A 25,862-nucleotide genomic window follows, 5' to 3' on the forward strand; every position below is an offset into this window, starting at 1 on the left:
AAAAAAATATTTTGCATTATTTGGAAATTATTTATACGAAGTAATATGAAAAATTGAATATAAAGTATATTAATAATATGAATACTTACTATCAACCAAATAAACCAAATGTTACAAGTTAAATATCTTTATATTTTTTAATTCATACTATTGCCTTTTCTCTCTTTATTTCACATTATATATTTCAGTGTATTTTTAATGATGAAAATTATTTTACTTAACAGGAACTGACAAAAAAACTGCGCGTGTAACTTTAGTACGATAACAGTACAAATCCGTATGTATAACACGAATTCATATTGTTCATAAAAGATATTGTTGAATCATGGTCACAATTATGTATAATAGACTAATGTGATAAACTAATTTCGAATGATATTTTGTGGCATCTATTCAAGGATCAATCTACCTACATTTTACAGGTAATATTTATTTGAAGCATGTACTGTCACGCCAATTTGTTATGACACAGAGGTCATAAATATATTTTTATGGGATAATTTTTTTTGTTTACTCGTAATAAGCATTAATTTATATGGTACGTATTTAAGCTTGAAGATCTAGCGCAACGCCATATTTGTGGCCACCAGAGCCAAAGTTTTTCCCATCAATGTTCGTGGAAAGCGTCAAAGTTACACCTGTAAGTAGATATTTACTTTTTTAACTATTTATTAACGTATAAATGGGTACTTGTAAGATTTATTAATTTTATAACTATATATTACTAAATTATTACTATAGACCATTGTGAAATTGTCACTCTGCCAAAAGTTTATTCTCTATTCAGTGTGACTGTCAAAGTACTAGTTATTAATAGAATGTTGTTTTATCGTAAATTTTTACCGTGAACAAAAAACATTTTTTTTTAATTTAGATTTTAAAATGTGTTTAAATAATATATTACATTCTGTACAACGTTATTAAAATAATTTATATTGCATTTTGCACTTATAAAAATATTTAGAATTCTATTCATATTTTTAAGAAAATATTTTTTTTACATTACTCACCGTCTCGTAGTTTCTGTTGATATCCCAAACCTATCTGTAGATTAGAATTTACTTTGGCTCTAATATTAGCATTATTATCAAGATTATACTTTGCACCAATACCGAATTGAGTTACATTATTACTGGAATTATACACCAAATTAATTGCTCCTTCCAAATCTGGCTTTATTTTATGATAAATGGAGCTGTTAAACTCGCGACCGTTATCTCTAAAAATAAAATATTGTTTAAATATTAATTAATTAAACAAAAATGTATCAGACATGATGTTTTTATAATTATACTTACACAGCGCTATGAAGAGTAAAATCGGAAGCGACGTATCCAAGAGCAAAATTGTTCCTTGTAAGTTTGTTTCTTTGTGAATCAAAGGAAGCCTGATAACCACCCAGCCATCCTATAAAATAAACAATATATTCATCCAAATAATTAAATAACTAATATTTAAATCATATGACAGGCTTACTTTTTATTTGTAAGTTATTCCATTTATTCAGAACAAGGAAATATAGATTTAGGACAAAGGGATGGATGCATAAGGATCTAAATTAAAATTTGTTTAAACTAATGTGTATAAAAAATATATTATTAAAGTTTATTATTAATGCATATATCTAATGTTTTAATTTACCTTGATAACCCACAACCCCAGAAGCATAAATCAAGGGTCCAGCAGACAGACTGAGATCAAAATCAGCAGTTGCAGAGACATTTTCATGTTTATAAGTCGTCTTCAGTTTTCCAGTTTTGGAGCTGCAAATATAAAAATAGTAAATCAAAATATAATTACAAATCATAAAGCACTCTAGTTTTTGGTACTTGCAAGATATCTTACCCTGTTTGTGGAGAGAAGGTACAGCTATAACCGACAGTGAGACCATTGAGCAACTTATTGGCAATGCTGATTTCAGTTCCAAGAGTATTGTCAGTATTCCACTTCTCACCAAACGTCAATCCATGTTCCTTGAACTTGTACTTTGTTTCCAAGTTACCAAATACCTTTCCTGTATCCTGGTTAGACACACCTCCACAAGAGAACTCAACATCAGAATTAGTCTTGGTTTTCACATCTAGTTTGAACAAACCAAAGTGGTAACCTTGACCAAATACATCTCGAGCATTCTTTCCCAGATCAGAATATGTTGGAGGAGCCATATTCTGCAACACTATAGAAATATCTGTTTAATGACTTGCCACTGTTCTCATTGAATAAATCTTAACCAAAACAGATTACAAAAGGCATATGTATCTAGATACATATGCCAACAATATATTCTGTACTATATAATTAAATTATATACATGTATGTACATTAATCCATTCATGGAATAAAGCTAAACGCTTACGTGCGGATTAATTCATTAAATAATTTAAAATACGTCTGCAAGTCTAAAGAAAGAGAATTTTCTTGGGTCATAAAAAAATCCTAGTTATCATCGCCAAAAATCTAAAGCAAACAATCCACAGTGATAGGATATCGTGAGGTGTAAATTGCAACGTATGCACGAACGGAATAGTATTGACCTGTCGCGCAAAGTATTACATAAGCTCGACCAACTGATGTCTCGATTGTTCGGGGTTCTAACTTAGAAATCGCTCTACGTGCCGCCGCGTGTCAAAAGACCAGCTTCCGCTCGCCCGACGACGCGACTTTCTCTAAAAACCCGATCCCGCTTGACGTTTTCCCGCGAGTTAAAGGCAGACGACATTGCGATCCCATGCCGGTTTTCCGAGAACGAAATTGAGAACCCTATGGCCCGACTTGCTTCTCTTCTGCGTCTGATACCCCGTTTGAGGTTACCCTGCGAGACTCGAGTTTCGCGACGCGACGAATTTCCTATCGCGATAGCTAAATTCTACAACGATGGTGTACTTACAGTTTTGGTGGATACGGGACGAAAAATGCGCAACTCTTACACAGGTACAGTCGCGCAACCAACGTCGCGAGAGACGAGACAGAGAGGGAGGAGAGATAGAAAAAGTCGTGCGACCTAGGACGATAGACCCGCATGCGCGGTAACGTTGCGCGAGAACAAGCGCAAGGCCTATTTCTGCACGCCACCGACGCGACGTTCCGCAACGCGTCTCCCGCGACGCGTTTGCACCTAAATTCCGGCAACTGACCCTTTGAAACGTTTAGACGGCGGTCTAGGCGATCGAAAACTTTACGTCCAGGCAAAACAATGCGGGAGATGTTTGTATATTGTCGTAAGCGAAAGACAAGTTCTACTTTGATTTGAAAACTTTGAAGTCAGGCTCAACATGTCGAATTATTTACACATCGGATCATTTAAATTTGCGTGCATTGCGGTGACTGGATCAAGCTTCCGTCGATCAATTTAAATTAAACAAAATAGACTCGAGAAAGATAACGATATTGGTAAAACAGAATTTTTAACAAATTAAGTAATTATTGCCAGAATTAATTATTGCATGTTTCTTTCGAATTTTTATCAAGCTGCTGGTTAAGAATTTTTTTATTTTCTACAGGTATAAGATCGGCGTCGTTGAGAAAAAATAATAATAAAATGAGGAAATTACGAGAAACGATGAACGAGATTGTATAATATTTGTATTATACAATCGTTGCACTGAGCGGAAAACTATGAGAAGCTTGTAGATCCTTCTGTGCGTTTGCGTCGAACTTTCGGTCCAAAAATATACCGGGAGCGTGGTCACGTTGTGTCCGAAAACAGCACAAATCTCACTACGCACCCTAGTATAACTAAATTGGCAGAGCTTACGCGCGATATTTTTAATAAACTAAGAATATAAAGTGCGGCAAGCCAGTCGTTGGCTCAGTTCAAGCACAGACCTTTAATCAATACGGCATCAGCATCTCATTGAGGAAGGAAGCTGTTTTTCGCCAGCATAATTTTCAATCGAACATGTCTAAAGAATCGGTACGTCAGCTTATACTTGTTACTTGAATCAAATTCTGATCAATTCGATACATTTATTAAAGGATGTTTGTACTATATATTAAATAACATTTTACATAATTTTATTTAAAAAGAATTAATTATATTCTCAAAATGTTTTAGGAAAGTGGCGCATTCGCATCGCCGGCGTATAAAGTGTTACAGAATGATCAGGTTGGCAGGTAGGAAAAAAGAAAGAATGAAATTGATAAATTGTTTAAACTTAAATTAAGATAAAATATGAGATCGTTGAAATTACTTGAACAGGAAGTATTTTTTTTAATGTGAAACTGCGCGGTGCATTAAGTCGTTCGGAATAAATTAAATATTTCCAGAATCTCATCAAAGTAATCAAGTAAATTAATGAATACATGCGATTTACATAATAAAATTGGTAAATCGTCCAAATCCAATAATCTTAATAAATATGTTATTAGAATACGCGTTAAAATAATTTAAATATTTAATAAGAAATATTTTATGCAGATACATGGTTGCAAATAGAGAACTGCAGCCTGGCGAAGAAATTGTAACAGAAATGCCCTTTGTCGTTGGGCCGAAGGCATGTACCTATCCCTTGTGTCTTTCCTGTTACACACCTTGGCCACCTGAACCTGATAACAAACCGTTATGTTCTAAATGTGGATGGCCTGTTTGCAACCAAGATTGTGAGAATTCTTTGCAACATAAAAATTACGAGTGCCAAGTGAGTAAAGTATATGTTAATTAAAAAGCTTTTTCTATGCCGCTTAAGATCTCATAGAAAATATAACTGTTTGTTCTCGATATTCTGTTTTAAATATCTGACAATCTATTTTCCTTGACAGGTGTTTGTACAGGCCAACGAGAAGTTTAATGTGGATGCCGCGCTCGATGCAACTAGCGAAAACGGTGTTCCGCAATTAGAATGCATAACGCCGTTGAGACTATTGTTGGAGTCAGAGAGAAACGTCGAAAGGTGGAACAAAGAAGTAAAGAATATGGAGGCGCATAATAAGATAAGGTGTAAGAAACCACAGTGGAAGTCAGATCATGTCAACATTGTGGACTATCTGAGAAAACGACTTAAACTTGGCAGGTATATTATAATGTCTAAATATAGCGACTAAGATATTTCTCTCATAAAGATACATATAATTTTTTTAAATGAATATTTCTAACACAGATTCTCAGAGGAATACATTCAAACAGCATGTGGAATCTTGGAAATTAACACATTCGAAGTGCGAACGGTGAAAGGGTTCAGCGCACGTGGTCTTTACCCAATTGTCGCTATGATGAATCACTCGTGTGTCTCGAATACATCTCATAGTATATCTCCAGTTGATTACAGGTAAATCAATTAAAATCGTTTGAACAAATAACAAAATAAAAGCACAATTCTTTGTAATAATAATATATCACATTACCATCGGAAAAAATTTTAAACGATAATTAAACAGCAGTGATCATTTACAGGATGATATTTACTTACCTTACTTGCTATACATTTATGCACAGTCCTGTCTTAATTGATTCATACAATGCGCTCGATTCCCAGGAAATTTCACGCGGTTTATTATGCTGATGAAGATACGCTCTGTATTAAATGCGAGTAGCAATTATGCGTACGGTTCTTGTATCCACAGGATACGATTGCGTACCACGCTTAAAATTCCTGCGGACGGTGAACTCTATGCAAGTTACACGCACTCGTTACTTCCGACGATGTTACGAAGAGAGCATCTGCTTGAAGGCAAGCACTTTGCGTGCGCTTGCTCCCGATGTGCAGATCCTACAGAACTGGGCACCCACATGTCTACCCTGAAATGCAATAAATGCGACAACGGAATCGTTATGCCACTGGATTCCTTAGGTACTACACCATAATAACTATTAATACTTTCTTATACTTTCTTCAAGTTATATGCAAAGTCAAGTTACGCAATCGATGATATTTTTCAGACTCGGAAAGTACATGGAAGTGTACGCATTGCGAATTTTCTACCAACGGTCACGCAGTAAAAAAAGTTTTTCAAATTATTCAAGCGGAAGTGGACGCTGCTGAAGCTATCAGTGGAGTCGATGGAGCTGATGCGATTCACGAAAGAGAAACCATTATGAAGAAATATCAATCAGTTTTACATCCTCGTCATGCTTTTCTTTCGATGTTAAGGTACGGAACCCTGCAATTGTTCAATGAAAAATATCTGTAAAATTAGTTTTATTCAAAAGTTAATTTTACGAGCTTAATTTTTATTTATATTATACATTCTTGCATACTCTTTTTACGTTATTAAAAAATTTTTAATTGAGAGATGCAATATTTCTTAGGCACTCATTGACTCAAATGTACGGTCGAGTTGACGAGTACTTGTTAGACGATTTACCGGATGTTGTATTAGAGCATAAAGTCGATATGTGCCATTTATTGCTTCAAGTTTTAAATGTTGTAGAACCTGGATATAGTCGCGTAAGAGGTATATCTATAATATTTCTTAAATTTTTTTTTAATTAAAAAAAGATATACGAATAACTTTGTTGCCTTACTTTTTTGGCAGGTATGACGTTATACGAGCTACACGCACCGTTACTATTTTTAGCGAAAGGTCAGTGGAATGCCAATGTCATTGACGAGGCTAGATTAAAGACCAAAATGATAGAAGCGGCAAATATTTTAAAAGAGGCTGCTACGATATTATGCTTAGAACCATCAGAGACGTCTGAAGGCCAAATAGGACTTGTAGCGAAAGAGTCTCTAGTTCAATTGGAACAATCTATAAATGATTTATAAGAGTTATAGTAAATATCTGTTGTAAAATCTTAAGAAACGAATAGAATTCTTTATAATATATATATATATATCTTTTTTGTTGAATTTTATTTATAATATTTTTATTTAAGTTATTCGGGAAGGAAATTTGGATCAAGATAATTGTAGGAGGAATTACAAAAATTTTGTGGAAAATAATCCAGGTCATAACTTTTAGTACCTGACGGTGGTTTTATGGCAATTAATCTGTGAGATGGATCATGTGAGGGATTTTCTACTTCTAATTGTTCTACTGCACAATCACCACATAGATCAATTCCAATAAGACATTCTGCACAATGCCATCTAGTACCTTTTAAAGGTTCCTCACCACATACTGTACACTGTTGGAAAAATAATTAATAAACAATAATTTTACGATATATAATATCACAACTATAAAAAAAAAAAAATAACACATACTTTATATCCGACATGTTTATATGTAGGAGAATTTTGTTCTTTTTCAGCTTTTACTTGGCGCAATAAATTGATTTGTCTTAATTCAAAATTATCATCACTTCCTCCATTTGTTATATCGTCCTCCTAAAAAAAATATAATATTAATAATCTTTAATTTTTAACATTAAAAAAAAAAAAAAAAAAACAGTAACATGCACTTACAGATTCTTCTACTATAGATTGTTCCTTACTTTCATCTGAGAAAGTAAAAGAAGTATCTTGATGTGGAAAGAAAGTTGAACGTTTAAATAAAAAATGATTGTAGCGATATTTATTTAAACTTCGCTTAAAATCTACTTTTATTTTAGGACCTCTGCCTGGTACTGGTAAGCCTGCCTTTGAAAGCTTAATAAAATACTTTTGTACTCTACTGGACACTTGTTTAGGTGTTCGATTTCCTACAAAAAAAAAAGAAAAAAAACAGTTACAATATTTTATTTACAAAAAAATATATTACAACATATTACTAGCATACCTAATGCATTTGCTATCTTAGTCCAACGTTTCATTTCTATTTCTTCTGGTGGATACACTGTTAAAAGTTCTTCAAGTCTTCTTTGTTCCTCCATTGTCCACAACTGATTGAAAGTTTCAGGTTTAGTTTCATCAAAAGCACGACCTCTCACTAAAATCTTAAAAAGAAAAAAAATTTATTACAAAATTTATAACTAAATATACCTTAATATGTACCTTTCCATTTTCCTCTTCGGTTTTTGACTGTAATTTAGGCAATATATGTCCTTGTCGAGTTTGTGGCTTCATACGTATATCTGACAATGGAATATTGTACTGGGACCAGTCAACATAAGGAATCTCTGCAATTTTTTGTGGACCAGGTAGCTCTGGTAAATCACCGTTTTGCAATTTTGCGACGAATGATATCGGATCATTTAACGCCTCGGCGCGCACAGACATAAGTTTGTCTAAATCCTCTATAGCTTTAACTCTCTGAGCCTCGAGAATAACTATTGTTTTCAAGAAAGCATGGTAATCTTTATTACCTTTCAGTGCCAAGTGATCGGATTCGAAATAGAATTCGTTCTCTTCGTTAAAAAATGTCGTTTCTTCATCATTCATTTTCAATTTGTTCAATCAAAATGTAAAAAACAACAAACAGAAAAACATACTTGTGCGAATCTGTAAATTGGTAGACGATTAAATTAGCCTAGAATTAGAAACATTTAAGAAAAACATTTCTTGTGCCATGAAGCATGCAATGTTTAAGAGGGAAAACTGACTCAGTATTTCGCGACTGTTATCAACCAATAAGAACACAGAATTAAATCCAATATTTATGCGACAACTAGAAAAATTAAACAAAAAAATAATAAAACAATGTATAAACTAATATAATTAACGCAAAAAATATTTAAAAAAGAAAGTTTGTGTTAATCAATAATTCGCTTTAACCTAGTAGAAGCAGTTGTAGTTGTAGTAGTTTATATTATATTTTTATTTCAATTTTATATACCTATGTATATGAAATTTTTAATAATTTTTGTACATCTAAATGTCGTCGCCGATTAAATAAACGACCCACGGTCGGGGTTTTTTGCAAATACCGCATAAAGTATTCGGGCGCCGAAGTTTATTATTGTTAAACTTTATAACCGGGAATGTCGGCAGTTCCGCGCGAAAAAAATTAACTAACAATCCGCGCGTGTATTTACGAGTGACCTAGTAGATGTTGTGTCCAATTGAACTGTGGTCAAGTGCACCGCCACCATCCATATCACATTGGGGGATTGAAGTACGAGGTCCGTTAACGGTATAAATATAGGACGTTAGCGTCAATGATCTCATTAGTCACATACGTTGCATGTTGGAAGAAGCAACGATCCTCGCTATGTTACGATACAAACTTTTGCTTCTCCTTCTATCACTGACATTCGCACAATTTCTCTCTCTCGGCGATGCGGCACGAATACCACTTACCACAGACACAGAGGCCACCAAAAAGTGCGATTATGAGGTAAACAAATTAATTTCCTAATTAATGTGTCAATCAATTAGAAATGCAACACAAGTCGCAATATTGTTTCTTCATATTTATTCCCGATGTTTTATCTCTAGACAAGCCTGTTCTGCAATAATAAAAATTATTTTTAATACAGATTAATTTAATGTATTGGATATATTATAAAATAAGAGAAATAATTAAAATTACTAGAAAGGATGAATACAATTAATGTAATTGATTAATTTTAGGCATGCCATCCAGTAAACCCAAAGAAACTTAATATTCATTTGGTCCCACATACTCATGATGATGTTGGCTGGTTAAAGACTGTGGATCAATATTATTTTGGAAGTAAGTCAGTATAAAATTTTTCAAATAAAAAATTAAATATACTTTTAAAGAGATATATTACAAATTTGTTTAATTATAGCCCCATGTATTGTTTTAAATTTTCTTTATATTTATATATATTATTATTTTTTTTTTTTTTATTATTTCTTTAAAAATGTGTAATAAAAACAATTTCTATTGTTTAGGTCACTCTAAAATCCAAAAGGCTGGTGTGCAGTATATTCTTGACAGTGTCATTAAATCATTACTAGCTGATCCAAATAGAAGGTAATTATTATAAATTTAATATCTTTGGCGTAAACATGAGATAAAGATTTACATAAACACATTCAAAGTTCATTATCACAAATAAACAGATATGTAACGGTACAGATCATGTTATTGTGTGATAAGTTATGTTATCAATAACTGGTAAAAATCTTATCAATTATTTTTTAACATTTACAAAACTTTGATAAATATAAATTATATATTATTCAATATTTTTCACAGATTTATTTATGTGGAAACCGCTTACTTGTGGAAATGGTGGTTACGACAAGATGAAAAAGTACGTGCTGACGTTAAAATGCTAATCAATGAAGGGCGATTAGAAATCATTGGAGGTGCATGGAGCATGAATGACGAAGCATGCACGCACTATCATTCAATAGTGGACCAATTTACATGGGGATTTAGGTACACATCTGCTTAATAAATACATGTTCTTTTCTAAATACGTTTTGTATAAATTTTAATTTACCATCATAATTTATGTATCGCTGATTATTAATCTGTAGGCGACTCAACGACACGTTTGGAAGCTGTGCCAGACCACATATTGGATGGCAAATAGATCCCTTTGGTCATTCAAAAGAACAAGCTTCTTTATTTGCGCAAATGGGCTTTGATGGAATGTTGTTTGGTCGTTTGGATTATCAAGATAAAGCTAAGAGATTAGAAGACCAAACGATGGAATTTATTTGGAAAGGCAGTCCAAATTTAGGTAAGAAAATATTTTTGACAAAAATGAGGATTATTAAAGTTGCTATACATGCACAAAGTTGATTTTTTAATCTACGTTATTATTTCAGGAAAGAAGGCGGATTTATTTACAACTGCGATGTATAACGGTTATAGTCCACCACCAGGATTTTGTTTCGATGTTTTATGTGACGATGAACCAATGATTGATGATCCTGATAGCCCCGATTCTAACATCAACGAAAGGGTACGTAGACGTTATAACTAAATATGATAAATCCGGTGATATAAAGGTCTTCAACGATAAATGAACAAATTAACGAGATGTAAAATATTAAATCGAGCTTAGATTAGTACCAATCATATTTTGTTTTATTTACAAGATAATAATAAGATTAAAAAAAATGTTTTACAATACTAAGTTTTCAAATTTAATTGGAAATTTTTCTCATTTAAATTTTGAATGAAGCATAATATAATCTGAAAACTTGTAATCATAATTTTATAATGTTGCTCGATATATTTAATTTGAGCGAGAGTCGTAATCTTCGCGATATGTTTCTGTGCTAGATCGACGATTTTCTGAGATACGCGATTACGCAACGTAATTATTACCGCACAAATCATATCATATTAACAATGGGAGGAGACTTTACTTATCAGCATGCGGAAATGTACTTCATGAATCTGGATAAGCTGATAAGGTATTAACGTACAAAATTTAAATTTCGTAACTCATGTTTTTTTGAAATATATCCGATGTTTACGAGCTTGCATAAAAAGTTATTGTTGCTTCGCAAAATATAAAGGGTAGAAGTTATATTTTTAACATTGCGAGTGACGATATATGCCGTCTTCATGCTATGGTAAGTAAAAATTGTACGCTACGCAGGTGGAACAGTTCCTGGCGTACGCTCATATTCAAGCACGTGCCTACAAAACTAATAACATTATTTTCACTATGGGTGAGGACTTTCATTATCAACAATCTGAGATGGTGTTTGGTAACTTAGATAAACTGCTCAGGTAAAATTAGCTTTAGAAAATTATTTTGCTAAATTTTGACATTTTAATTTAACGATTAATAATAAATTTTTCTAATATTTTAATATAAAAAAAATTAAAATTAACATAAAATAGACTTTTAAGTTTTTTTATTTTTTTTTTTTTTTTTTTTTTTTTTATTTGTTTTTAAAGTTTAATTTTGGTTTAATATTGTTATCCTTACATATAGATCCTGCGATGCTAAAAATTTAGCAAAATTTATAAAAATTAAAAATAATATAAGGCTATTTGCTCATGTTGTTGCTTGCTGTTGCAGCATATCAAGTCAGCCAAACGAGAGAACGTGCGACCAGCTGTAACAAGAAGCAGCCTTCCTTGGAGCTGATATTTCTCCATTTTTTTTTTCACCTTTACCGAGCAAGCATGACTAACGAAGAGGTTCTTCGAGATCTCTCGGTGACGAGACTTGGGCCAAAACGTTCAAGAAGTAACGGGATTGTACGTTGAGCAAGCTGTCCGAGAGATCCGAGTTATGGTATTGCCTGCGTCATCTTTGGCTAACAGCAGGAAGCTCGAGCTGCTTACTCTATTTTATCATCGAGTAATATGCAACTTGAATTATACTCATTTTTCTAAGTTATTATGCTCTCACGGCATCAAGTGAGCCAAATGCCAAACGAGAAAACGTGCGACCAGCTGAGCTTACAAGGAACGGCCTTCCTCGGCGCCGATATTTCTCCATTTTTTCACCTTTACAGGGCAAACATGTTGGACGAAGAGGTCCCTCGAGATCTCTTGATGGCGAGACTCTGAACTAAAGCGTTCGAGAAGTAACAGAAGTGCACGTTGAGCGAGGTGTTGCTAGCGGTGCCTTGATTTCAATTCCCTTCCTCGGCGTGCAATCCTGTTACCTCTCGAACGCTTTAGTCCGAGTTTCGCCACCGAGAAGTCTCGAGTGACTTCTTTGTTCGTCATGTTTTCCCGGTCAAATTGAAAAAATCGAGAAATATTGGCGCCGAGGAAGACTGTTTCTTGTAATTCAGCTGGCCGAACGTTCTCTCGTTTGGATCACTTGATGCCGCGAGAGCATGCGAGAGTAATAACTTTTAAAAAAATGAATGTAATCCAAACTGAATATTATTCGGTAGTACGCCAGACTCTGTAGCTCGAACTTACCGCTGTCGATCGAGAATGGTGCTAGCGGCACCTTGATTTCAACCGCCTTGCTCAACGTGCACTCCTGTTTTTTCCTGAACGTTTTAGTCAGAGTCTCGCCACCGAGAGATCTCGAACGATCTCTTCGTTCGTCATGTTTGCCCGGTAAAGGTGAAAAAATCGAGAAATATCGACGCCGAGGAAGGCTGTTCCTTGTAGGTCGCTGATCGTTCTGTCGTTTGGTTCACTTGATACCGCGAGAATAATATCTTAAAAAAATAATCATAATTCGAGTTGCATGCTACGCGATGGTAAAATAAAACGTGCAGCTGGAGTTACTCGCTGCTGATAAAGAACGACGCTGATAGTGAGTGTAACGTCAAATGTCATTCCGCTTCTACGTCGACATGCACTCTTGTTACTTGACGAACGTTTTAGTTCAAGTCTCGTCTATGAGAAATCTCGGAATTGATGCTCGAGAATTTATATAATATAATTCAGTCTGTTTAAATATTGATTTAGTCTTAACAGAACAATTATTTTTTTAGATATACAAATGAGCGAAATGGTTCTACAGTGAACGTAATTTATTCGACGCCTTCGTGCTATTTAAAAGCCCTAAATGATTTGAAAGTTCAATGGCCTACCAAGAGCGACGACTTCTTTCCATATGCGAGTGATCCTCATTCTTACTGGACCGGCTATTTCTCATCAAGACCAACTTTGAAGTACTTTGAGCGTGAGGGAAACAATTTGTTGCAAGTAAGGACAGTATAAGATAACAATTCATAATATTTAAATTCCAGTTACGAATCGTACTTTTAAAACAAATATTATTATCTATTTTTAGGTAAGCAAGCAACTTATTGCTTTGACAAATCTGAAAAATTACGACAAGCCTCTGGAACATTTCCGTGAAGCAATGGGAGTGATGCAGCATCATGATGCTGTTACAGGCACTGAGAAACAATTAGTCGCGGAAGATTATGCTCGTATATTGTACGAGAGTATGGATTATGCTGGAGATATAATTTCAAAAGCTATAGGGTAATTTTTACCGAAACCTGTTTTTAATTTTACATTTAAAATAAGAATAATTATGTAAAGAAATGTGTTCTCACATATAAATCTTTATATAATATTCTCTCTATAATTTTCTACGTAATTTAATATAAAACTTAAAAATTATTCTAATTTTTTTTACTGATGTTTATAATGTAGATTATGGTCGGGAATGGCAGATAATACGGCGGCGTCTTTTAAGATCTTTACGTGTTTGGAATTAAACATTAGCTCGTGTGCGTTTTCCGAAAAAAATGACACGTTTATGGTTCTAGTATACAATCCTCTAAGCAGGCCTGTTTCCACCTATGTTCGCGTTCCTGTTCAAGGAAATTCTTATGCAGCTCGATCATTGACCGATGGTACGTATACGATTTTAAAATATCAAAGCTTAAAATAATGCGAAACGTACGAATTTAAAAATCACAGGCAATTTTTATTATAATTTTCACGATATATAATGTTACTTTTTGGGGTTGAAGGATTATACCCAGTTATGCAAATTGTACCGATTCCTGAAGCAGTTCGAAATATCACAGGAAGAAAGAGCAAAGCTACAAACGAAATCGTCTTTCGTGCTTCAAATATCCCCCCTCTTGGTATTTTAGCTTATGCCATTGCCAAAAAGACGCAAGAAAATATTGTTCAACAATCTCAATCAGCCAAGTCTATAAGTAATGAGGTAAATTCATATAAATTTATAATATAAGATAAAATTTAAAAATAATTTTCTGATTTTAATAATTAAAACATTTTTTTTTCAATTTTAACAATACTAAAAATTAGTCTTTGAGACGTAAGGCAAAGTCAAATAATAAATGTGTAATTTTCAGATGTATAATGTATCCATTGAGACCAATGGTGACATAAAAGTTCTCTGGAACCAGCAGAACATTAGTGTCGTACAATCTTTTCAGTATTACATAGGAGCAGAGGGTAATAATAAAGTCTTCGTTAATAGGTCTTCTGGAGCATATATCTTTAGACCTAAAGAAACAGCGGCTAGGAATTTTGCATACATCGGTTCATATAGAATATACGAAGGTCTCTAAAATACATTAAGTCTATTTTATTCTAAATAAGATATGCATACTAAACACGTACTAAAATTCGTTTTTTATAGGCCCTATTGTGAAAGAACTCCATCATACAATAAATGACTGGGTCAGTCAAGTAGTTCGACTTTATGCAGAAGAAGATTATATCGAATTTGATTGGCTTGTTGGACCAATACCTGTCAAGTATTATCAATTTTTATTGACAGAATATTTAATTTATATCACGCAATGCAAATCTTTAAAATTCTTTCTTAAAAAGTTTTTTCAATACAATATTCGAGATATAATTATAAATTAAAATTTTATAACGTGTAATATCACTATATAAATTTTCTGAAAAATTATAAAATTTATGTAAAAATTTAAATATTGATTAAATAACGATTATAAAATTTATTTCAGAGATATGATTGGTAAAGAGATAATCACGAGGTATACAAGCAATTTGCAAACAGACAAAACGTTCTACACGGATAGCAATGGAAGAGAAATGTTAAAACGTGTTAGGAACTATCGACCAACATGGGATTTGAAATTGGAAGAGCCAATATCGGGAAATTATTATCCTGTCACCAGTAAAATTGCTATCAAAGATGAAAATAAACATTTAAAGTTAAATGTTCTCGTCGATCGTGCACAAGGGGGAACTAGTTTGCGAGACGGTGCAATCGAACTGATGGTAAATATTTAAGTCTGATGAATGAATTTATATTTGAATTGTTTTCAAAAATTTACTTAATATACAACTTTACTTTTAGCTTCATCGACGACTTTTAAAAGACGATGCATTTGGTGTAGGAGAAGCATTGAATGAAACTGCTTTCGGTGCAGGTTTAGTAACGAGAGGCACACATTATCTCTTTGGGGGTAAAGTTAAGAATGTCGATAAATTCGTATTGAAGGAGAAAGAACTAGCGCTTAAATTGGCTCTACATCCTTGGATCTTAGGTGCTCCCGTTAATTTGAGCAATATAAAAAATGTATGTGATGTACTTAAAACTTTCGTACGTATAATATTAATTTTTTAATAATTTGGAAAATTTAACATAATGGTAACCACCATGAATTCAAATCGATGTAAAATGGAATTTTTAAGATAAGATCAGGATAGTATTTGTGGACGGATAAACTTTCCGTATAATCCAATTTTTTAATTTTTTTTTCTAGTTATTCATAATTAAAATAATAAAAAAATTAATATTTATATTGCAGACTTCTGGTCTTAATAAAACATTACCGCCAAACGTGCATATTCTTACCTTGGAACCATGGAAAGATGATACAATTCTATTAAGATTAGAACACCTGTTTGAAGTTGGTGAAGCACAGCAGCTCTCTCAACCAGTAGAAGTTAACATTCAGGCGAGTCTATATTTTATTATAATTATTATTAATATATTTTAAAAAATTAATGATAACTAAAAAATATCGAACAAAAACGTGTAATAAAAAAACGTACATATTTTCTATTTTATTTCAACAGGATCTGTTCTCGACGTTCTCGATTGAATCGATTAAAGAGACTACGTTAGGTGCCAATCAATTATTAAACGAAAATAAACGTATGACATGGGAACAAGATACGAATGATATTCTCCAAAATGAGGAAGAAAATATGCAGCCCGTGGAGTTTTCTGACAAAGTGATCAATGTTCTTTTAAAACCGATGGAAATTAGAACATTTATCTTGAAAGTCAAGCGAAGATCTCTTTAATTTTTTACTGAAAAGATTTTTCTTAAACGTACACAACTTATTTTTCTTTTTTATCAGTATAAAACGAACGGTATGAACAGAAACATGTATTATTGTATCTTTATTAAATACGAATAATATTATTTTTAATTTGTCTCTAATAAATTTGGTCACCTATAAATATGTATTTACTTTATTTACTATGTAATTAAATCGCACAAAAAATATATACGTATATTTCATTATTTCTTACATGTGTAAATTCGCTACAATTTATACGAAATTTATAAACAAATGCTGTCATGATATAATTATAAAAATACATGAAGAAAAAAAATTAATCTAATAAGATATGTATCATTAATTATATAAACGTGTACACTCACCGTCAGAAATGACATTCGTGGTGCTACGACGGCGGCTAGCGTACGTGATCTTGGCGTGATGTGCGTCGAATCTCACACGAGGCACGCGCATAAATGTGTTGCGGAGCACCGGTCACAGAGGACTGAGGGAGAACGCGGCCTACTACACCTCCCCGCACTCGGCGGCCGAGAGAGGGGGAAGTCACGTACGCCAGCCGCCGTCGCCGCTCGTCGCAGCAAATGCCATATCGCTTTTTCAGTGTGCATGCATAGTTTGCATACAACTCACAATAATTAATAATATTATAATGCACGTAAATATGCGCTTTGATTTTATTCACTTTAAAACAGATAGGTTTAATCTTCGTAAATTATTTTTATTAAAAAATTAGAACTAACGCGCGATAAATATTATTGCTAAATACTTCACACAGAACGCAATTTGTAGCGACATTATTATTGACAGCACGTTGGCGTCGAAAATTCGACTTAAATATAATTGTCGTCTTTACCAGAAAAATGTAGGAACAACACATTTTGTATTTCTTATTTTCCCACAGTGCGAACGTACAACTTCTAACATATGATTGTACGAGTAACACTTTTTACAATCTACAAATGTAATGCATTTCTTCCCCGTTTATGTTCACGAGCACAATATCTGAATGCAAAAAGTGGTAATTGTTTACAAAACAGGCACCCGCACCGATTTTGTTGTAACTTTTTTTACGTATAGAAATTATATGGAGTTTTACGATAGAAATAAACCTCGATGGGCGTAAATTACACTTAAAAAAGATTACCTATAAACGAGAAAAATATATATATATGTATATACATACAACAAATGTATTTATCGTACTATATTTATAATATCGAGTAATCTAACCTCGACCATTTACGCCTTGGCCCGAAGACGACTCCAAAAGTTTCCTCAGCGTAACACTATCGATAGTTTTGTCGAGTGTTTAATGAGAGCAACACGTGTACTACTTTGGCACGAAATTAAAAAAATGCACTACAGAGTATTCTTACATTTTGATACATTACATTGTTTGAATACCACGCACTTTCCGAGTGTTCAATGATCACGGCCATGATATTCTCAAATGTATGAATGACAAAAGCGTAATATCATATAAATACTTAAACATTCGAGATGATATAAACGCCTGAAAAGTATATAAAATCTAAGTTTTAACGCCTACAGTCTTATACAGTAAAAATAAAATTAAAAAAAAATAAAAAAAAAATTCTGCGTCTGAAAAAGTAAATCGAATTAAAACAAAGAATATGTCGTGATATTCTAGCAACGTGTATCTGTAACTGCAACATTCTAAATGTATTATAATTAAATATTTTGCATCGAATATTACATTTTGTACATTTTAATTTTCTTGTTCCAATTATAGTATACTAAAAATCTAGCAATTATTTTTCTATACATTAATAATTAAAAGCTGTACAAATAGTGGTCTGTAATAATGTATAAAATATGACAATTTAACAAAGATATCAATTTTTGCAGCAATTATCAGATGCACTCTCTTTCTAACATTGAACTAATATGCAGATGTGAATAAACACTTATTCATTTTACCTTATTTCCAAAAATTACTAGAGACGTTCGTTCTCCTCGGCTTCTGTATCAGCTGCATCTTTCGTTAGTGTTTCATTTATTCGTTTTTCCTCTTCGGAAATAGTAGGAACTTTAGTATGAGTTGAATCATTCCATGGTTGAATTTCCGCAGATCCAAATATCCAAAACAGAATTGTTGCTGATATGAACACCACCGCTGATATCCAGAACATTACACGCCATTCGTCTACGCCGTTCTATAAAATAATAAAATATTAAAGAATATAATTAAAATAAAAATCCATAGGGGGAAACAAAAATTAAATAAATAGACTTAAAAATAATTCCCATAAAAATGTAGATTATACGTTTAAAGTTATCTCATATACATATAATTCTTTTCTCATGCATTATCAAAGGTTAAAAAATTTCTTTATATTTTTAATGTAATTTTGATGTAGAAAAGTAACATACCTTTTCATTAGTTAAAGCACCAATGATAGGTGGGATAATGAATCCGGGGAAACTGCCAAATGTATTCATAATTCCGTATAAAGAACCGGCATAGTTCGGTGCCAAATCTTGATGATTCTGCAAACTGGTTTGGCAAGCAGCTCCATTAAAGGCCAACGCCAAAATTAACATTATTATCGCAGTTGTAGCATCGCAACCCACATATGTCATCACTATCAGACAAGTTGCCGGTCCTATATGAGCTGTTAATAATAATCATGAATTTGTAAAAGAATTATGAATTAATTAATTATTAATAAAATACGTTTTAACATCTCTATTTCAAAGTTACAACAAATATAACCTAATTTAAACGTTGCAAATTACTTACAGAAAAGCATAAATATTTTTCTTATCAAGGTTAATGATAAGAAATTCTTCCTTCGTACATAATCACCCGCTGCTGCAAATAACACTCCAGCGCCTAATCTAGCTATGTAAGGTAATCCAGTTATTGCGCCACCCTATCCATAAAATATTAGAAACGTTTTTAGTAATGAGAAGATAAAAATAACACTATAGTCATGCAACTTTTTTTAAAACCAAATTGCGAAAACAATACCGATTTCATGTTGAAACCGAGGACTTCCAACGTGTATTTCGGTCCATTTGTAGCGATGAAATAAATACCCCACATATTTGCAAAATGTGCCCACAATAGCACTAAAAATGGTGGAGATGTTGCAACTGCTTTCACTGGTAGCTGAACCTGTATAAAAGATACATACGTTAATTTATTTTATAGTTATTCTGTAATTTTAGTTCGTTTATTATAATTTAATAATTTATTTAACAAATTAATTTCGCACCTTTTGTTTCGAGACGGTAGTGCCTATTTGTTCCTTTATATAAGTTTTCTCCTTTTCCGTGATACTGGGATGCGATTCCGGCGTGTCATATATTAAAAATACCCACAAAACATAAAAGACTAACATAAGCCCGCTCGTAACGTAAAATGCAGCTTTCCATCCGTAAGCACTGATTACCGCACCACACAAAGCAAATGTTACCACAGTTCCAAATGGGCCACCTTTAAAAAAATTGAACAGTCTACGTGAATATACACATTATAAAAAAAAAATTTTATTGAAAAGCTAAAGAGATAAATAAAAGAATAGTACCTTGCATAGTCCACACAAACATGCCTTTTTCCCCAGGAGGTACCCATCTGGCAATCATTGCGTGAAGAGCAGGATAAACGGCACCCTATTAAAAAATTAATATTTTATTTTTATCGAAGTCTTATATCTGAATTAAAAAAATAGTTTACATGTTTTAATAATCTCGCTTAAAAAAGATGTATAGATTAATTAAAACTTACTCCGAAGAATCCCATTACAAAACGGAGTGCAAAAACAAAACCATAATGAACCCCAGCAGCCCAAGGCATCAAGAGATTTAATACTGCGGGTATTAATGTAGCGAATCTAAAATCATAAAAATAAAAAATTAATTTAATAATCGTAAATAAACGATTAGCAGTAAGTAATTTCATAAATATATATTTAATATACTTACGCTACAACTTTAGAACCTCCGTATTTTTCGGCTAAGAGTCCAGCTGGGACACTAGCTGGGAGAACACCGTAAAAGTATCCTGATAGTAGTAGCCCTTGAATATGTTGATTCCATTCGTAACGCTCTCCAAACTAAAACATGAAAAATCGCATTAGTCATATCACATTTAGAGATGTGCAATAATTTTAATAATATTTTTCTTAATCATTATAGTGAATTAACGACATATTTATTTGTTTATGAAAATTTTACGAATGCGCACAAACTTACATCTTTGAGTACAATAGTCTTATTGCCTTTTATATCTGCTACGGTACACGCTGGTCCGACACCACCGTCTTTGCTTGTTGTATTTACCATTGCAACTATACTTATAGATAAATTGGTACGAATAACGTAGGAAAACATGCAAGCCAGAAACATCATTGCTCCAAGAATGCCTCTTCGAGGAATCTTCTCTGTAACACACATGAATATCTTGTTAGAGAAAAAGTAGAGGAAAACTCTGAATATTCTGCTAAATATTTTTTACGATAAATAATATTATTTACAAGACCATTTATAGATCATTGCATTAATCTCTACATTTTTGCGATACTAATATATTTTTTTTTATTAAAATAATCTCACATATACTTCATGCTGGCATATTCAAAAGTGGAGATCGTATAAAGTAAAGTATTTCTATTTGCTTCATTGTAATCAAAATCGAGAATGACCTTTGAAACAGCACATAATTAATCAAATAATCTTAAATGAAGAATAACGACGTATCTTCGACAATAAACGTCTTCTATTAAATGTACAGTATCTATCGAAAATAATGCAGCTGCAGTTGCTTACGTATTTTGTGATAAACTATTACGTGATGTAATCACTGTTGAGAAGAAAAAACTAAGATATAAATACCAACACAAGATAGAGATGTAATAAAAATAAAAAAATTTTTTTAAGACAATATAATATCATATTTCTATCATTTAAAATAAAATTATCTTACTTCTAATATAATGTCTCGTGAAAATATATAATTGATACTTAATGTCTCACGATTAAACCATAAAATTAATTATTTCAATGTGTTTTGGATACTTTGTTTAATATTTACAGATAACGACGACTACAGGTATTTCAAGAGAATACCGTCCAAGGAAAGCATTGACGTAGATTACAAACTTTAGAAGGTCAGAATACGTAACTACGTGTTTAATCGGATAATTTTGCTTCTTATTTGTATTAATGCTGACTTGTCGCCTTATTGAATTGCTGATAATTACGAAGCACGACCAACAACAATCAAATCGCAGTGAGATTGTATTTTTAATTGCATAAATAATACAATAAATAATTAATAAGTATCTGAATTTAATTGAAACGTTACTTTGCTGTTATAAGCTTAAAATTGAATTTTATTTATATTCTCGGTTGTTTAACGAATTACGTAATCTGATTTCAGTATATTATTTCCGTCATTTTGAGAGTATTTTTGCAACGTTCACATATTTCATATTGTTGATTCGAGCAGCTAAAGTTTTACAAAATTTAAATAAAAAATTAATGTTTTCGAACTCGTTACGTTATTCTAGCTCACAGTTTTTCAAAGTCACAGCAAAAATATTTAAATCAACATTACTGCATTCCGTGCCTATCAATCAATTTTGATAAATTATACCGCAAATAGCGGTTTGTTTCTACATACATATAATTCTTTAGAAATATAATAAAATACATGCCAGCATTGTATGGCCGTGGCCGAGCTACTTGTCTATCTCGTATATCTATTTCTGTTAATTGAACCGAGTAAAATAGCGGCCCGAGTCACAGGTAGTTTCGTACGAAGTCATTTGGAAGATGAAACCGTTGGAAAAATACGAACGCATTGTGCACATATGTTACGTGTGCGCGTACGCATAATGCGATGCGGCAATGTTTGCTAATTTAAATTTCCGTTCGGATTGAAACGACACGTCGCGAAGTCGCGGCGTATGTGTAGTCCGATATCATACGTACGTTGGCTATCAATCGCGAAGATTTTTGCACGATTATTCGCGCACGCAAGCAGTTATGCAACGCTTATCTTTTTCAATTATGCTTATCACTTAGAAAATTTTGTAACTAATGTGTGTTTTGTAACGTGTATGTGCATGCAAATTGGTATACTATTAATTGCACAAAGTTTTACTTTACCGAAGAAATAATATCGAGAACAAGATAAATTCTTTTGCTTTAGAAATAATATTTTGCTAAAATATATTAATTAATGTGAATAAAAAAATCAATAAAATTTCTTTTCACCATTCAGTGCATGAATGCACACAATCAGATGATATGTTTGTCACATTATTCATATTCTATATTTAACTGTACAAAGTATAGAAAGATATATATACAACGTTGGAATTTGTTTACTGGACATTAGCCAATATATAGATATATATATATATTAGCGAAGATATTAGACACTGACCTACCGACATTTACTAGCAAAAAATTGAAACTAATATAGTTTAAATTCACATATGAAAGTAGAATTACGATTTCATTAAAGTACATTGCAATCATAGCATGTGATGTTTACAAAGTCATCTGTATTAATTAAAAATACCACAATTACAAAACAATATACATGACCTCCGTTTCTGAAAGAAATTTTATATTTAAATAAAAAAAAATAAAATAAAATAAAATAAAGTAAAGAAATAAAAAGAAAAATAAACTCAAAATTGGGAAATTAATTAATAATCATCAAATTGTTCAGTACTTACCGTTAAACTTTCGGAAGAGAGCCATTTTCTCTGTTCGTTGTGCGCCGAGAATACGTGATTAATGCAAGATGCTGGGCGTACGGTGTCGACAGTGAGGAAGAAAAATTCGCACAATCGTTTAACGTTATCAGACACAAGTTCTCATCGACTAGCGGTTCACTTTGCGACTGAGACCGATTTGCTTCCCGTTTTACAATGTTCAATTGATTTATTGTCGGCCTCTTTACGTCATGTTTTCCCGCGGGTTTCGAAGTCGGTGAACGTGACGGTGATCCTCTTCGCCACCTACGCGTTTCACGTGCGTTGGCGTGGCTCGATACCGTCCTCCGGGTGTACCTCGGTCACGAGGATATCTGTAAAAAAAAAAAAAGAAAACCACGAGATCCGTTATTACGCTCGCAGCACGGACACCAATCCGCGATTCTATATTTAACTTACGATATTAGAGTCGTCCGAGATTGCGTAATATTGTGTCGGGTGACCACGTGCTGGACCAATACAACGGTGGACTTTAAACTGGAGTAGGTATGAGAAAGTAGGATCACGCCTGCAAAAATATTTTACAATTAACTTTCAAGAATAAAAAAAAAATAAATAAATAAATATATATAGACCTACATAAAGAAAGACAAACATACATATTCCATCCGGATTCTTTATCATTGACGCTGCGTTTTAATCTTTTGTTTGCTCATTTATGCATCAGACATAAGATAAAAGGGCAACAAAACCTCATTACGACTGCTACTCTTTGTCACACGGAAACATGAAGCTGGGATTTGAATTACAATCGCGTTAGGAATTATAAGAAGCTATTAAATGACTGAACGTTAGATTAGGTTGTTATTCTACCGTCTTGCTTGTAAAACAATGTTGTATGCTGTGCAATTTCAACTGGTATACATATATGTAAATGTGCGAAATACGTATCTAGGGACGATTGATAAAATTAATCATAACTCGATCGCTGATTCGATGACACGTTACGACACCCGCCCACGCAACTGTCTACTCTACATTGTCAGATATTTTTGTCAAATTAGATTATTTTAATCAGAAAGATTCTATCGGCAAGAATAGCTCGAGCGATAATGCCGCAATTCGCGGAATTCGTAATAATTTCTCAACTTTTTGCCAGTGTTGAAATAATTCGCAGCGAAACTGTTCCCGCTTACTGTGAAAAATTTTAAGTAGCTGTCGGCGATCTTGTGCAATTAACGCAATGAACGAGTAATTGCAGAAGAATGTACCATTGATCGTATACGTGATCTTGTTCCGCGTAATAGCCAATTATGTGTAAGATTAATTTACATACTCGATGGGTGTTTCTCTACTGATATTTATAGACAATTTGACAAAACACATTGACAACTCGCACCTTCTCTGTCACACTCGCTCGCTGAATTTGGCAGAGGTGGCCCGACGTTTCTAATTTCGTTTCGGTAGAGAACACGCTGCGATTTACACATGTCGGCTACCGATAAGAAAAAAAAAGAAAAAAAAAAAGAAAAAACCCCCCAAACCCGTCAGTGTTAATTTACAATAAATATCACGTAAAAATGATACTTTGATTTATAACTGCATGAGGTAACGGCAAGAAAAGAAACCATTGTTTTTTTCTTTTTTTTTTACCACGAACTTATCTTTTCTTTCGCAAAGCGATATTTTTGCCTTCGTCGCGATTTTGTCCGTAACTTGATAATCATATGCACTCTTGTTTTATTCAATTAAATAAATCGCATTCCTGTCATTGTAAACTGACAGAATATAATTAAAATATTCACGAAGCATATTTTCCATTATTATCTTATTAAAACAAGATGTCTTCGATACGACGAAATTAATCGATCGGTCTAATAGCCCCGCGCCGAAACGTCCAAATAAATTCGTCACCAAGGACAATAACGATTGAACGAGCAATGAACTGTCGACAGTGCCGACGCCACGGTAATAAGCGGTAAAAGGCTTTCATTCATGGGTCACCGGTGACTCAAACAAATTGACGGTCAATCTCTTAATTCGCGGCTCATAAATCAGCTTGCCCGGTCACTCCTCGGCCTGTTGGTCGCGAGTGAAATTGCGCGCGAAAAACGTGAGTTTTGTGGAGGATCGATAGAACGGAAGGAGGCACGGCCGTTCGGCGGGACGCGCAGTTAAAGCGAAAAACATTGCCACGTGTTAAAACAAATGAGAATGATTCATACCTGGAAGTCCAATTTAATCAGGAGCGAATATGTCGGCGGCTACGTTGATGTGTGGGCTTCCGCAGATCCACGTTTCCCACGCGTTACAGAACGTTGCGTTTCTACACGACGAACGGCACAAGCGTTACCGCGAGAGGCTGTAGCACGACTGGCACGACTGAATTGTGGGCAATAATGCAGAGGTGGAACCCTGCGACTGCCGCGCCGCGGCAGCCACGGTTCTCACGGATCCTACACACACTTGGTCCTTTTTCGTTATAGGCCGGTATTCATAGTCGGGTCACAGTACACTAAGAGACTATCTGATAGTCACTATCATCATACCGACGCCGTGCAAGTTCGGCGATGGGTATAGGATCCTCTCAAGATCACCTTCGTCAAGGCGGTCTTATATTACATGGATACGACAACATTCTGTCGAACAGATAAGCGCATGTGCAGTACCAGCCAATCAGCATGTCCGACGAAACAGATCGACGGATGTATG

General features: G+C 33.5%; 5 protein-coding genes across 12 annotated transcripts; 2 read left to right on the plus strand and 3 right to left on the minus strand.

Annotated features, from left to right (window-relative positions):
* Nucleotides 1–111: 111 nt before the first annotated feature.
* On the minus strand, nucleotides 112–3,041 carry LOC139109274 (voltage-dependent anion-selective channel). Its single transcript, XM_070668201.1, has 6 exons — nucleotides 2,888–3,041; nucleotides 1,846–2,176; nucleotides 1,642–1,763; nucleotides 1,299–1,407; nucleotides 1,011–1,219; nucleotides 112–638 (listed from the first exon to the last, which is right to left on the minus strand). The coding sequence occupies exons 2-6, from the start codon at nucleotides 2,163–2,165 to the stop codon at nucleotides 547–549; spliced, it is 852 nt and encodes a 283-aa protein (XP_070524302.1). The 5' UTR covers nucleotides 2,166–2,176; nucleotides 2,888–3,041; the 3' UTR covers nucleotides 112–546.
* Nucleotides 3,042–3,214: 173 nt separating this feature from the next.
* LOC139109263 (SET domain-containing protein SmydA-8) lies at nucleotides 3,215–7,147 on the plus strand. 3 transcript variants are annotated; one of them, XM_070668187.1, is made up of 11 exons: nucleotides 3,215–3,416; nucleotides 3,501–3,913; nucleotides 4,055–4,113; nucleotides 4,418–4,637; nucleotides 4,759–5,009; nucleotides 5,097–5,264; nucleotides 5,560–5,786; nucleotides 5,876–6,086; nucleotides 6,245–6,390; nucleotides 6,472–6,712; nucleotides 6,815–7,147. In XM_070668187.1, the coding sequence occupies exons 2-10, from the start codon at nucleotides 3,899–3,901 to the stop codon at nucleotides 6,702–6,704; spliced, it is 1,530 nt and encodes a 509-aa protein (XP_070524288.1). In that variant the 5' UTR covers nucleotides 3,215–3,416; nucleotides 3,501–3,898; the 3' UTR covers nucleotides 6,705–6,712; nucleotides 6,815–7,147. The 3 variants fall into 3 exon arrangements, with proteins under 3 accessions (XP_070524288.1, XP_070524286.1, XP_070524287.1); XM_070668185.1 differs by having other exon boundaries at nucleotides 6,472–7,147; XM_070668186.1 differs by having other exon boundaries at nucleotides 3,215–3,390; nucleotides 6,472–7,147.
* Nucleotides 4,720–8,741, minus strand: LOC139109269 (ZZ-type zinc finger-containing protein 3-like). 2 transcript variants are annotated; one of them, XR_011546810.1, is made up of 8 exons: nucleotides 7,875–8,741; nucleotides 7,660–7,816; nucleotides 7,347–7,582; nucleotides 7,146–7,268; nucleotides 6,904–7,066; nucleotides 6,461–6,687; nucleotides 6,194–6,369; nucleotides 4,720–6,096 (listed from the first exon to the last, which is right to left on the minus strand). XR_011546810.1 is itself a non-coding variant. In XM_070668195.1 (5 exons), exons 1-5 carry the CDS (start codon nucleotides 8,259–8,261, stop codon nucleotides 6,815–6,817), a joined length of 1,155 nt encoding a protein of 384 aa, XP_070524296.1. In that variant the 5' UTR covers nucleotides 8,262–8,741; the 3' UTR covers nucleotides 6,777–6,814. The 2 variants fall into 2 exon arrangements, 1 of the variants encoding a protein (XP_070524296.1); XM_070668195.1 differs by lacking the exons at nucleotides 4,720–6,096; nucleotides 6,194–6,369; nucleotides 6,461–6,687 and having other exon boundaries at nucleotides 6,777–7,066.
* A 101-nt stretch (nucleotides 8,742–8,842) lies between these two features.
* Nucleotides 8,843–16,612, plus strand: Lmanii (Lysosomal alpha-mannosidase II). Of its 4 annotated transcripts, none has more exons than XM_070668174.1 (17): nucleotides 8,843–9,156; nucleotides 9,393–9,495; nucleotides 9,681–9,762; nucleotides 9,988–10,173; nucleotides 10,275–10,480; nucleotides 10,569–10,705; nucleotides 11,029–11,162; nucleotides 13,167–13,380; nucleotides 13,469–13,665; nucleotides 13,840–14,042; nucleotides 14,163–14,362; nucleotides 14,514–14,724; nucleotides 14,804–14,921; nucleotides 15,141–15,417; nucleotides 15,497–15,742; nucleotides 15,951–16,100; nucleotides 16,222–16,612. In XM_070668174.1, exons 1-17 carry the CDS (start codon nucleotides 9,004–9,006, stop codon nucleotides 16,450–16,452), a joined length of 3,048 nt encoding a protein of 1,015 aa, XP_070524275.1. In that variant the 5' UTR covers nucleotides 8,843–9,003; the 3' UTR covers nucleotides 16,453–16,612. The 4 variants fall into 4 exon arrangements, with proteins under 4 accessions (XP_070524275.1, XP_070524277.1, XP_070524276.1 ...); XM_070668176.1 differs by having other exon boundaries at nucleotides 15,497–15,718; XM_070668175.1 differs by lacking the exon at nucleotides 11,029–11,162 and adding an exon at nucleotides 11,351–11,484.
* A 27-nt stretch (nucleotides 16,613–16,639) lies between these two features.
* LOC139109264 (sialin) lies at nucleotides 16,640–25,556 on the minus strand. Of its 2 annotated transcripts, XM_070668190.1 has the most exons (13): nucleotides 25,376–25,556; nucleotides 23,610–23,718; nucleotides 23,172–23,524; nucleotides 20,677–20,864; nucleotides 20,407–20,537; nucleotides 20,210–20,315; nucleotides 20,010–20,094; nucleotides 19,698–19,918; nucleotides 19,451–19,597; nucleotides 19,220–19,352; nucleotides 18,850–19,091; nucleotides 18,397–18,632; nucleotides 16,640–18,057 (listed from the first exon to the last, which is right to left on the minus strand). In XM_070668190.1, exons 3-12 carry the CDS (start codon nucleotides 23,194–23,196, stop codon nucleotides 18,414–18,416), a joined length of 1,497 nt encoding a protein of 498 aa, XP_070524291.1. In that variant the 5' UTR covers nucleotides 23,197–23,524; nucleotides 23,610–23,718; nucleotides 25,376–25,556; the 3' UTR covers nucleotides 16,640–18,057; nucleotides 18,397–18,413. The 2 variants fall into 2 exon arrangements, with proteins under 2 accessions (XP_070524291.1, XP_070524290.1); XM_070668189.1 differs by having other exon boundaries at nucleotides 16,640–18,632; nucleotides 25,376–25,555.
* Nucleotides 25,557–25,862: the final 306 nt, after the last annotated feature.

This window comes from Cardiocondyla obscurior, linkage group LG17 (assembly GCF_019399895.1).
Source record: "Cardiocondyla obscurior isolate alpha-2009 linkage group LG17, Cobs3.1, whole genome shotgun sequence".
Taxonomy (NCBI): Eukaryota; Metazoa; Arthropoda; class Insecta; order Hymenoptera; family Formicidae; genus Cardiocondyla; species Cardiocondyla obscurior.